Consider the following 13,910-nt stretch of genomic DNA (forward strand, 5'->3'; position numbering starts at 1 on the left):
AACTTAAGTCTATTAGGGGGGGGGGACCTGGGTGGGCGCCTCACCCTCGGTGGAGGCTCTGGCCCCGGGCGTGTTCTTTCCCCCGCCTCCACCTTAGCCCTACCCCTCTGGCCCGGACTGGACCACTGTGGAGCGGCATGCTCAGGCTCTGGAGCGGAGCCATCGACCGGAACAGGATTGGGCACCGGTGGACTGGACACGGGCCGTGCCGGACTGGGAACACGCACCACTGGCTTGGTGCGGGCAGCAGGAACGGGCCGGGCCGGACTGGGGACACGCACCACTGACTTGGTGCGGGGAGCAGGGACGGGCCGGGCCGGACTGGAAACACGCACCACTGGCTTGGTGCAGGGAGCAGGAACGGGCCGGGCCGGACTGGGGACACGCACCACTGACTTGGTGCGGGGAGCAGGGACGGGCCGGACAGGACTGTGGACACGTACCGTGGGCTTGGTGCGGGGAACAGGAACGGGCCGGACAGGACTGTGGACATGCACCGTGGGCTTGGTGCGGGGAACAGGAACGGGCCGGACAGGACTGTGGACACGCACCGTGGGCTTGGTGCGGGGAACAGGGATGGGCCGGACAGGACTTGGGACACGCACCACTGACCTGGTGCGGGGAGCAGGGACGGCCGGGCCGGACTGAGAACACGCACCACTGGCTTGGTGCGGGGAGCAGGAACGGGCCGGGCCGGACTGGGGACACGCACCACTGACTTGGTGCGGGGAGCAGGGACGGGCCGGACAGGACTGTGGACACGCACCGTGGGCTTGGTGCGGGGAGCAGGGACGGGCCGGACAGGACTGTGGACACGCACCACTGACCTGGTGCGGGGAGCAGGGACGGGCCGGGCAGGACTGTGGACACGCACCGTGGGCTTGGTACGGGGAACAGGAACGGGCCAGACAGGACTGTGAACACGCACTGGTGAACTGAAGCGTGGAGCCGGTTTAGCCACTCGTCCTGGCTGGATTCCCATCCTAGCACGGCATGTGCTGGGCATGTCCACCGGACGCACCGGGCTGTGCGGGCGCACTGGCGACACAGCGCGCAATTCCGCTTCCCATGGCTTGGTGCGGGGAGCAGGGACGGGCCGGGCAGGACTGTGGACACGCACCGTGGGCTTGGTGCGGGGAACAGGAACGGGCCAGACAGGACTGTGAACACGCACTGGTGAACTGAAGCGTGGAGCCGGTTTAGCCACTCGTCCTGGCTGGATTCCCATCCTAGCACGGCATATGCTGAGCATGTCCACCGGACGCACCGGGCTGTGCGGGCGCACTGGCGACACAGCGCGCAATTCCGCTTCCCATGGCTTGGTGCGGGGAGCAGGGACGGGCCGGGCAGGACTGTGGACACGCACCGTGGGCTTGGTGCGGGGAACAGGAACGGGCCAGACAGGACTGTGAACACGCACTGGTGAACTGAAGCGTGGAGCCGGTTTAGCCACTCGTCCTGGCTGGATGCCCATCCTAGCACGGCATATGCTGGGCATGTCCACCGGACGCACCGGGCTGTGCGGGCGCACTGGCGACACAGCGCGCAATTCCGCTTCCCATGGCTTGGTGCGGGGAGCAGGGACGGGCCGGGCAGGACTGTGGACACGCACCGTGGGCTTGGTGCGGGGAACAGGAACGGGCCAGACAGGACTGTGAACACGCACTGGTGAACTGAAGCGTGGAGCCGGTTTAGCCACTCGTCCTGGCTGGATGCCCATCCTAGCACGGCATGTGCTGGGCATGTCCACCGGACGCACCGGGCTGTGCAGGCGCACTGGCGACACAGCGCGCAACTCCGCATCCCATGGCTCCTCCTCCAGATCTTCCCTCAGCAGGTCCTCAATCAACCGCCTCATCTTCGTCTCCTCCTCCGCCGTCATCCCCCACGAGAGCAGTGGTCTGGGCTCTTCCTCTGCCCTTCCGGACCACCCCATTAGCCCCCCAAAACATTTTTATTGGGGGTGTCTTCCGGGCCTCCTCGACCGCCGCCTGCGACTCCGTCCACCGGCTGGCATTACCTCCTCGACCTGGGAATCCTTTCGCCAGGGTCCTTTCCCCGACATGATCTCCTCCCAGGTCCAGAACTCCTTCCCCTCGCGAGCCCATCTCTCGCGCTCCTTATCCTCCCGCTACTTGGTCCTGGTTTGGTGGGGTGTTCTGTAACGATCGTCGTCGGGTGATGAGGAAGCGGACCAAAACGCAGCTGGGAGCGAACACATGTTTATTCTTTACACTGAAATAAACACGTACACAAAACCAAGAAAATGCCGATACGTTAACTGCTCAAAACAAAGAGACAACACCCCACAAACAGCGTGGGGGGAAAAGGAACTTAAATGTGATCCCAATCAGAGACAACTAGCGACAGCTGTCTCTGATTGGGAATCGACAGAACCCAACATAAAAATAAACCACATAGAGCTAACACAAGGCTATAACCCAAACATAGAAAACAAACCAAGGAAAATTACCCAACATGACACACCCTGACCCAAAATACCCGAGTTCACCTGGTCAGGGCGTGACAGGTAGGATGCTACAAGCTTGGCACACCTGTGTCATGACTTTCCCACTTAGGTGAGGATCATAGGCGCCAGGTCAGCCCCCCCCCCCCTCTCTCCCACCAGAGTTTTATGACTTAACAACCGGGTCGTAAATACCTTGCAGGAACTCTCTCCCCCATCTGCAAAAATCAATTTGTTACCACAGAGAGAGACTTTGCAGTACTGTAACATAAAAAGGTTGGACATTTCTAATGTAAATAATGTGGTAAATGGTTCGTGGGGCTCGAAACAATAATCATGTCAAATAAATTGTTGTTTGATATCATTAAGGACGGTATAACCAAATAACGGTAACTCTACAAATGTATACGTCCCAGTTGTGGAACTTCTATGATTTAATATAAAACTATTTGTGAGAAGATGAAATGTGATTTTAGCCTTCTAAATGAGATAATACTGTCATCAAAAGACTTGCCAAGTTAGTAACTTCGCCCACGTGAGCACAGACGTGGCAATGTGATGGGACCGCCCTCCAAGGCGAGGGCATAAAAGGTCTGCTAACGATATTTACATTAGACCAGAAAACGTGGAGCTGTGGCTACATGTTGAAATGGTTGCCATTTAAAAAGAGACCAGTGTGACCGACAGCGTGAGCTTGAAAGGTACAAAATGGTTAGAAACTCTGAAACTTTCAACAGAGAAGAAGAAAATCTCTACCAGACCAGACAGCGTGAAGCGGTGGCTACACGGCTGAGAAATGCTTTAAAACTAAAGACCAGCCAAAATACAGCACGAGCTGGATATGGCAAAATGGTTTGAAACTACAATACCAGAAAATAGTAAGATCCTCTGAAACTCTCTCTCTCGAAGAAGACTATACAGGAACATTGTCTGCAGCTGTTTATTCATTGTTAGCCTAGGAAATGCGACCGAAGACGAGAGACAAAGAACAATTTCCTCTCACCACTATAGGTATCTCTAGGGTAACTATTCTAAACAGAGTGAAGAATAAGGCCTGCTGAACACCGCGTGGTACACCTCTGGAAGATCCATTCTAACAGACACTCCGAGACCAACCTACTACAACTACTAAGGACATGGTGACCTCTGGTGGACAACCAGAGACTTCTGATGATCCATAGATGGACCGGTTCATTTCAACAAAGAGACAACAAGGACATACAAGCATAAATATGTGTTGCATTTCTAAATCCGAATGAGCGGTTGTTAGGGTGCTAAATATCCATATTTACGATGAGCGTATTATTCAACTGTATGTACGATTAGTTGAATTCCTCTCTCTTCTCCCGCCCCCCCTCCCCTTTTCATTGTGTAACAAGCCTGTCATATCGGGTTAGTCCACCAGGGACTTTTCATTGCATCATTTACATTTAAGTCATTTAGCAGACGCTCTTATAGTAACCAATGTATAATCTATCCTGTGTATGTGTTTATGTAATTCTGTGTGATTATTTAGCCAATTTGTGTATCACTGATTCATCATGGAGACTAGGGTTTGTGCAGATTTGAAGTCAACAATGTTCAGAATGAGACTGAGGTAACAATGATAATTAATGAATGACTAAGATGATAACTCTACAGATATAAATATATTGTTAATTCGAGAAACGGTAACTCATTAAACAAACTTTTTCCGTGGTGCCCCAAGATTGCTAATGAGTTAATTGTTACATGATTCATTTAATCATGTTAATAATTAAACAGTTAATTGACTTGATAAAATAATTAGTGATGCACCGATATGACATTCTTGGCCAATACGATATCCGATATTTTCCTTGCCAAAAAAATGTATACCGATAACCGATATTTAAACATTTTTGCGGCCTTTTAAGCATTCTAGTACAGTTAAATAGTTAACACACACATGGACGCAGCGGTCTGAGGCACTGCATCTCAGTGGAAAAGGCGTCACTACAGTCCCTGGTTCGAATCCTGGCTGTATCACATCCGGACGTGATTGGGAGTCCCACAGGGTGGCACACAATTGGCCCAGCGTCGTCCGGGTTTGGCCGGGGTAGGCAGTCATTGAAAATAAGAATTTGTTCTTAACTGACTTGCCTAGTTAAATAAAGGTTACACACACGACCCAAAAATATTTTGTTGGCATTTACGTATGTCCCCATTACCAGTAAAACATAATCAAAACCTTAATTTTGTTCAGTTGTTTCATTCTCAACCAGGATTTCTACGGAACGCCGTTTGGGTCTTGCGTGTCAAAAAAAAAGATACTCGTCAAATAACACTATTTGACATGTCAAATAAGCTTGTTGACCAATCATGACCTGAATATGACTGCACGTCACATTATAATTGAATGTGTTTTTTTATGTAGTTATTACACAGTGTAATCAATATCACTCGTATTTCATGTCACAACGATTCATCGATACGTATGCTATGATGCTGGTAAAGTTGTCTCGCGCACCTACAGTGCAGGTCATAAAAAAAGCTAGTTAGCTCATGGATGAAAACAATGATCTTCCCCAAAAACATAGAAAAAACGACAATCTGTTTCAGTTGCTGTAGTTAGCTAGCTAACTATATAGCTAGGTGTCATCATATAAAATAATCCTAATTTATAAGACAGTTCTTATTTGATTAATGGTGGTTGGAACCATCTATGTGAAGCTAGCCACAATAAGTTTTAGCCAAGGATTTGCGGTTAGCCTTCAAAATAAAAGTATGGCATAATTCTACTATTTGTATTCATTGCATCACTGTCAATGCCATACTTTTATTTTGAAGACAAACCACAAATTCCACTATTGCGCCTAATCCTTATTGTGGCTAGCTTCACAACACATAAACCGGTCCGGTCGAGTGTCAGTAGCCAGATGAAGCTAGCTGGCTTCATCTCATTGCAACCCCACGAGGTGAGATCTTGCATGGAGCCCCAGGCCGAGGGATATTGACAGTTCTTTTGTGTTTCTTCCATTTGCGAATAATCACACCAAATGATGTCACCTTCTCACCAAGCTGCTTGGCGATGGTCTTGTAGCCCATTCCCGCCTTGTGTAGGTCTACAATCTTGTCCCTGACATCCTTGGAGAGCTCTTTGGTCTTGGCCATAGTGGAGAGTTTGGAATCTGATTGATTGATTGCTTCTGTGGACATTTTACAGGTAACAAGCTGCGGTTAGGAGCACTCCCTTTAAGACTGTGCTCCTAATCTCAGCTCGTTACCTGTATAAAAGACACCTGGGAGCCAGAAATCTTTCTGATTGAGAGGGGGTCAAATACTTATTTCCCTCATTAAAATGCAAATCAATTTATAACATTTTTGACAAGCGTTTTTCTGGATATTTTTGTTGTTATTCTGTCTCTCACTGTTCAATTAAACCGACCATTAAAATTATAGACTGATCCTTTCTTTATCAGTAGGCAAACATACAAAATCAGCAGGGGATCAAATACTTTTTTCCCCCACTGTAAGGATTGGGGATCAATGAAATGGGGTAACAGTCTACTCAAAACCCAATATATGTTTTCCCAACGTCCTCCTCAGAACATCCAGACAGTATTGTTTTTCCTCTGGAATAGTGTTCAATACACATAGGTTGACAATACATGTGGCTCAATTCAAAGTTGTTACAGAGTCCCGCAATAAGAGCTATGATATTAATGTTCTCTGGGTGTCACTGAGTAGACTGATACCCCATGTCATTGATCCACAATCCATAGGTAAGGCTTTACAGTGAAATAAGTACGCCCCCAATGCAATTCTAAAGTATAATACATCCAGTGTGAATTCAACAGATTTTTGTCAAATTAACAAATTATTGTCTTTAGTTGATTTTATATAACATTCCAACCTCGTTTAGCATGATCTAGTCAATTATGGCATAATTCTACTATTTGTATGCATTTGCATCACTGTCAATGACATACTTTTATTTTGAAGGGTAACCGCAAAGTCCACTATTGTGGCTAATCCTTATTGTGGCTAGCTTCACATAGATGGGTCCGACCACCATTAATCAAATAAGAACTGTCTTATAAATTAGGGTTATTTTAGATGATGACACCTAGCTATATAGTTAGCTAGCTAATGAAACAGATAGTCGTTTTGCTATGTTTTTAGGAAAGAAAATTGTTTGCATCCATGAGCTAGCTAGATTTCTTTTTAATGACCAGCACTGTAGGTGCGCGAGAAAACTTTACCAGCATCATAGCATACGTATCGATGAATCGTTGTGACATATGAAATACAAGTGATAGTTATTACACATTGATTACACTATGTAAAAAAAATTATGAACGAGTTAAATTATTATGTGACGTGCAGTCATATTCAGGTCCTGATTGGTCAACAAGCTTATATGACACGTCAAATAGTGTTATTTGACGTATCTTTTTTAACATGCAAAGACCCAAACGGCGTTCCATAGAAATCCTGGGTGAGAATGAAACGACTGAACAAATGAACAATGAAACAGCACAGCAAGTAAGTGAAAGAAATAGGTTTTGATTATGTTTTACTGGTAATGGGGACATACGTAAATGCCAACAAAAGAACTTTTTGGTCAGTGTGGTGTGTGTGTGTAACCTTTATTTAATAACTAGGCAAGTCAGTTAAGAACAAATTCTTATTTACAATGACGGCCCAGACGATGCTAGGACAATTGTGTGCTGCCCTATGGGATCCCCAATCACACCCGGATGTGATACAGCCTGGATTCAAACCAGGGACTGTAGTGACGCCTCTTGCACTGAGATGCAGTGCCTTAGACCGCTGCGTCCATGTGTGTGTGTTAACTATTTAACTGTACTAGAATGCTTAAAAGGCCACTAAAATTGTAACTATCGATTATCGGTATCGTTTTTTTGGAAAGGAAAATATCGGCATCGGCCAAAAATGTCATATCTATTGCATCTTAGCCGCTCTGTCACTGCTCATCCATATATTTTATATTTATATATTCTTATCCCATTCCTTTACTAGATTGTGTGTGTTAGGTTTTATTGTGGAATTGTTTGATATTACCTGTTAGATACTGCTGCACTGTCGGATCTTGACGCATAAGCATTTCACTACACTAACAATGACATCTGCTAACCATGTGTATTTGACCAATAAAATTTGATTTGATCCGGTTCAAGTACGGGCTCTGGCTAGGCCGCTCAAGGACATTCAGAGACTTGTCCCGAAGCCACGTTGTCTTGGCTCTGTGCTTGGGGTCGTTGTCCTGTTTGAAGGTGAACCTTCAACCCAGTCTGAGGTCTTGAGCGCTCTGGAGCATGTTTTCATCAAGGATCTCTCTGTACTTTGCTCCGTTCATCTTTCCCTCGATCCTGACTAGTCTCCCAGTCCTTGTCCCTGAAAAACATACCCACAGCATGATTCTGCCACCACCACGCTTCACGTAGGGATGGTACAAGATTTCTTCCAGACGTGACGCTTGGCATTCAGGCCAAAGAGTTCAATTTTGGCTTCATCAGACCAGAGAATGTTGTTTTTCATGGTCTGAGAGTCTTTAGGTGCCTTTTGGCAAACTCCAAACCGGCTCTCATGTGCCTTTTACTGAGGAGTGGCTTCCATCTGGCCACTCTACCATAAAGGCCTGATTGGTGGAGTGCTGCAGAGATGGTTCTCCCATCTCCACAGAGGATCTCTGGAGCTCTGTCAGAGTGACCATCGGGTTCTTGGTCACCTCCCTGACCAAGGCCCTTCTCCCCAATTGCTCAGTTTGGCTGGGCAGCCAGCTCTAGGAAGAGTCTTGGTGGTTCCAAACTTCTTCCATTTAAGGATGATGGAGGCCACTGTGTTCTTGGGGACCTTCAATGTTGCAGACATGTTTTGGTTCCCTTCCCCAGATCTGTGCCTCAACACAATCCTGTCTCGGAGCCCCACGGACAATTCATTCGATCTTATGGCATGGTTTTTGCTTTTTGTGTGTGCCTTTTCACAGGTGTGTGCCTTTTCTAAATCATGTCCAATCAATTGAATTTACCTCAGGTTGACTCCAAGTTGTCGAAACATCTCAAGGATGATCAATGGAAACAGGATGCACCTGAGCTCAATTTCGAGTCCCATAGCAAAAGGTCTGAATAATAATGTAAATAAGGTATTTTTGTTTTTTATTTGTAATAAATTAGCAAACATTTCAAAAGAACTGTTTTCGCTTTGTCATTATGGGGTATTGTGTGTAGTTGGAGGATAATTCTTTTTAAATTCCATTTAAAAATAAGTCTGTAACATAACAAAATGTGGAAAATGTCAAGGGGTCTGAATAACTTCCGAATCCGATTTATTTGCGAGCTGTTGCTAGAGCGCACGTGCCAAGACCAGAGTGGCACATTTGCTAAATAACAGTGTTGTTTTGTAAATTAACAACCCATCAGTACAGTTAAATGCGATGGAATCCATTTACATTCAGGGCCTAACATTACATTTACATTTACGTCATTTAGCAGACGCTCTTATCCAGAGCGACTTACAAATTGGTGGATTCACCTTATGATATCCAGTGGAACAACCACTTACAATAGTGCATCTATATCTTTTTTGGGGGGGGGGTAGAAGGATTGCTTTATCCTATCCCAGGTATTCCTTAAAGAGGTGGGGTTTCAGGTGTCTATGGAAGGTGGTGATTGACTCCGCTGTCCTGGCGTCATGAGGGAGCTTGTTCCACCATTGGGGTGCCAGAGCAGCGAACAGTTTTGACTGGGCTGAGCGGGAACTGTGCTTCCGCAGAGGTAGGGGGGCCAGCACGCCAGAGGTGGATGAACGCAGTGCCCTTGTTTGGGTGTAGGGCCTGATCAGAGCCTGAAGGTACGGAGGTGCCGTTCCCCTCACAGCTCCGTAGGCAAGCACCATGGTCTTGTAGCAGATGCGAGCTTCAACTGGAAGCCAGTGGAGTGTGCGGAGGAGCGGGGTAACATAAGGACAGCTCAGAGTATGCTATTCTGCTATTCTGTTCTTCTGAAATAGACTACATTTTCTTTATATCATCTTTCTTTAGACCTGTCTAAAAGAAATCATGGATTTATTGTGATGGTGGAGGCTATATTACATGGATTTATTAGACTTTAAAAAATAGATGTTTCAAAGGTCTGCATCAGTGGTTTGTAGGTTATGTGTGGAAGCCAGGAGATGCTAAATGGGTTTATGTTCATTAACAGTCAAGAACCATGATACTGGCAGTTATTTGCCTGACAATCACCGGCTCACAAAATGAAATGACCGCCACAGCCTACTAGTGACTCCCACTGACATGCATAATGTGAAAGATCCTCTGCTCCTACTGAAGTAGACCACATTGTGCCTTGCAGCCAGTGCCTGTGTGATCTGAGCCATGCTTGCACCACTGATTTTCCACAGTACTGGTCCTCACTTCCCAAAGTAATCATTGCTCTGGGGGCTACTCAATTGCAAGTTCCTTTCGAGGGTGACCAGCTGGGTCAAACATATGGTCCAATTAGTGAGCTGAATATGGCTCTCAGACAGACACACTAATACCAGACAGACAAACAGGCACAGACAGAGATCAATGGAAGAGCCTCCTGCACACGGTCCCTCTCTCCCATCTGTTTGTTCTGCTTATAGGTCCCTCTCAAAAAAGCTCTGATATTAATTATCTCTTCATTTCACATGATCTCTGAAGTGTTTCCTTCCCTTTGTACCATATATCCATTGCTTTGAAAGAGTGCTTCACAAATAATTCTGTATAACATTGAAAATGATCTAGGTCCAACCAGGTATATTTTCCCTCATCATCTTTTGTCTCCTGACCACAGCCCTGGATTTAGTGTAACTTCTCTGTCCTCTCCCTCAGGACCGTAAGCTGACCAAAGTAGAGCGTCAGCGGTTTAAGGAGGAGGCAGAGATGCTGAAGGGGCTGCAGCACCCCAACATCGTCCGCTTCTACGACTTTTGGGAGTCACCCCTCAAAGGGAAGAAGTGCATCGTCCTGGTAACAGAGCTCATGACCTCAGGCACGCTCAAAACGTGAGTGTGCTGTTATACCTGCTGGAAATAGTCAAAAGAAGAGGCTATAATTGGGCAATGCGTGATCTAGTCATAAATGCAAAGCAACACCCTTTTTTTATATGCATTCCCCCTAACAAACTAGTTAACGTGTGCTGGAGTATTATTTATCATTGAGATTACTAAGCAATGTAGTACTGCAAAAAGAGGCAATGGAGTGATATGCACATGAATATTTGCTCTAAATTACCTAATTTTTGACTGGATTATCAATCCCAAAACTCTGAATATATGAATGGTGATACTGATGTCCTTTTCCCACCTGTAGGTATCTGAAGCGCTTCAAGGTAATGAAGCCCAAGGTTCTGAGGAGCTGGTGTAGGCAGATCCTGAAGGGCCTTCACTTCCTCCACACCAGGGCCCCTCCCATCATCCACAGAGACCTGAAGTGTGACAACATCTTCATCACGGGCCCCACCGGCTCCGTCAAGATTGGAGACCTGGGGTTGGCCACGCTCAAGAGGGCCTCCTTCGCCAAGAGTGTCATAGGTAGGAGATCCAATCAGACTGCATCAGTAACACCTGGTGTAGCATCTTTATCTTTCTAAAATTGACAACAGTCTCCAGATTCCAAAAATGTCCTGCTGTCTAACCTTTGACCCATGTCCTCCCAGGCACCCCAGAGTTCATGGCCCCAGAGATGTATGAGGAGCACTATGATGAGTCAGTGGATGTCTATGCCTTTGGGATGTGCATGTTGGAGATGGCCACCTCAGAGTACCCATACTCGGAGTGCCAGAACGCTGCACAGATCTACCGCAAAGTCACCAGCGTGAGTCCACATTTAATATGTAAACCAATTTAGCTCATATAGAGGTAACACTCACAACTAGGATAGACACAAAATTACCAATTTCAGTCATTCATGTTAGCACTGTGATTTCTATGAATGGCAGCCACAGATCTCAAGTAACCAGGGGTATTCAGCATTAACGATTTAAAGGCCGGAATCATTAGATCATTTGTTTTGGTACTGTCCATAAGTAGCTTGTTTTTGGTCGCATGTTCAGGAATGGCTGAAGAATTGCAGCATTTACCTTGAGTTAACTCTGCAAATAGCACTGCTGGATGGGGTGGTAGGTAGCCTAGTGGTTAGAGCGTTGGACTAGTAACCGAAAGGTTGCAAGATCGAATCCTCGAGCTGACAAGGTAAAAATCTGTCGTTCTGCCCCTGATGAAGGCAGTTCCTAGGCCTTCATTGAAAGTAAAAATGTGTTCTTAACTGACTTGCCTAGTTAATTAAAGGTAAAATAAAAAAAATTGAAAAGTCATAGTCAATTTATCAATAATATAATACTCTTAGAAAGAAAGTATATATTTAATTTACAATCTGTAGAAACTATTAGAATAGAAAGGTTCAGAACTTTTGTGAAAAATCACAGCACCGATGAAAAATATATGGCAAATAGAAATCGAAACTCGATGGTCTACAGAGATAGATGGGAGGGGTTGAGTGTAGCTGAAGGATGGGACTAAAAACGAACAAAAAATAACTAATGTAGAATATACTGTGTCTGTAAAATGTTTATAGTACGTTTCTCTCTCCAATTATTAGTAAGGTTTTCATGGTACGCTATTCCTCAATGGAAGTGGAGGGTAAGGAGATACAAGACCTTTCCATGGTAGGGGTATGTTACCAGAGCCCCATGGTTCTTGATACTTGAATAATTCCCTAGTTTACTGGACAGTAAAGATGGTCATGACGTGCCATATGGCACTGCTCAGGGAGTCCAGAACCCCCCAGTTCTTCACTTATATAGCCTTGTATTCCACTCTATGCCAGTGAGGAAAAGGGCATCACAGTAATGAATGCGGCAAACTGTTTTTAGATCAGGGGGTGTCCGGAGTCATGATATATTTGATTAAGGGTATTGATTTTGCACTCTTAAAACTTGGCAGGCACTGCTGAAGTAGGATGACTCATCTTAGCCTGGTCCCAGATCTGTACTTTAGCCAACTCCGCTGACTAGCATCGTCAATGATAATCAGAGGACTTGGCACTAAAGCACATGCATATATTTGCATGGTATGGTAAGGATAGTCAGAGGTGTTGGCTTTTGGCTAAAGCATATACAGTTGAAGTCGGAAGTTTACATACACTTAGGTTGGAGTCATTAAAACTCGTTTTTCAACCACTCCACAAATTTCTTGTTAACAAACTATAGTTTTGGCTAGTCAGTTAGGACATCTACTTTGTGCATGACACAAGACATTTTTCTAACAATTGTTTACAAACCCATTATTTCACTTATAATTCACTGTATCACAATTCCAGTGGGTCAGAAGTTTACATACACTAAATGATGTCATGGCTTTAGAAGCTTCTGATAGGCTAATTGACATCATTTGAGTCAATTGGAGGTGTACCTGTGGATGTATTTCAAGGCCTACCTTCAAACTCTGTGCCTCTTTGCTTGACATCATGGGAAAATCTAAAGAAATCAGCCAAGACCTCAGAATAAAAATTGTAGACCTCCACAAGTCTGGTTCATCTTAGGGGAGCAATTTCCAAACGCTAGAAGGTACCACGTTCATCTTTACAAACAAAGGTACGCACGTATAAACACCATGGGACCACGTAGCCGCCATACCGCTCAGGAAGGAGACGTGTTCTCTCCTAGAGATGAACGTACTTTGGTGCGAAAAGTGCAAATCAATCCCAGAACAACAGCAAAGGACCTTATGAAGATGCTGGAGGAAACTGGTACAAAAGTATACATTTTCACTGTAAAACAAGTCCTATATCAGCATAACCTGAAAGGCTGCTCAGCAAGGAAGAAGCCACTGCTCCAAAACCTCCATAAAATAGCCAGACTACGGTTTGCAACTGCACATGGGGACAAAGAGCATACTTTTGGGAGAAATGTCCTCTGGTCTGATGAAACAAAAATATAACTGTTTGGCCATAATGACCATCGTTATGTTTGGAGGAAAAAGGGGGATGCTTGCAAGCTGAAGAACACCATGTCAACTGTGAAGCACGGGGGTGGCAGCATCATGTTGTGGGGGTGCTTTGCTGCAGGAGGGACAGGTACACTTCACAAAATAGATGGCATCATGAGGTAGGAAAATGATGTGGATATATTGAAGCAACATCTCAAGGCATCAGTCAGGAAGTTAAAGCTTGGTCGCAAATGGGTCTTCCAAATGTACAATGACCCCAAGCATACTTCCAAAGTTGTGGCAAAATGGCTTAAGGACAGTAAAGTCAAGGTATTGGAGTGGCCATCACAAAGCCCTGACCTCAGTCCTGTAGAAAATGTGTGGGTAGAACTGAAAAAGCTTGTGCAAGCAAGGAGTCCTACAAACCTGACTCAGTTACACCAGCTCTGTCAGGAGGATGGGCCAAAATTCACCCAACTTTTATTGTGGTTTTTTTCGCTGTCTACTTTAC

The 13,910-nt window shown here is 45.6% G+C and overlaps 1 protein-coding gene across 12 annotated transcripts in view; it reads left to right on the forward strand.

Moving 5' to 3' along the window:
- LOC106571792 (serine/threonine-protein kinase WNK2) overlaps window positions 1-13,910 on the forward strand; it is a 139,965-nt gene that overhangs the window by 53,894 nt on the left and 72,161 nt on the right. For all 12 annotated transcript variants that reach the window (XM_014145239.2, XM_014145245.2, XM_014145246.2 and 9 more), the window contains exons 3-5: window positions 10,305-10,477; window positions 10,785-11,005; window positions 11,131-11,288. In XM_014145239.2, coding sequence (XP_014000714.1) covers window positions 10,305-10,477; window positions 10,785-11,005; window positions 11,131-11,288 — 552 coding nt within the window. The remainder of the gene's footprint in view (window positions 1-10,304; window positions 10,478-10,784; window positions 11,006-11,130; window positions 11,289-13,910) is intronic.

The sequence above is a fragment of the Salmo salar genome, chromosome ssa15, assembly GCF_905237065.1.
Source record: "Salmo salar chromosome ssa15, Ssal_v3.1, whole genome shotgun sequence".
Classification (NCBI taxonomy): Eukaryota; Metazoa; Chordata; class Actinopteri; order Salmoniformes; family Salmonidae; genus Salmo; species Salmo salar.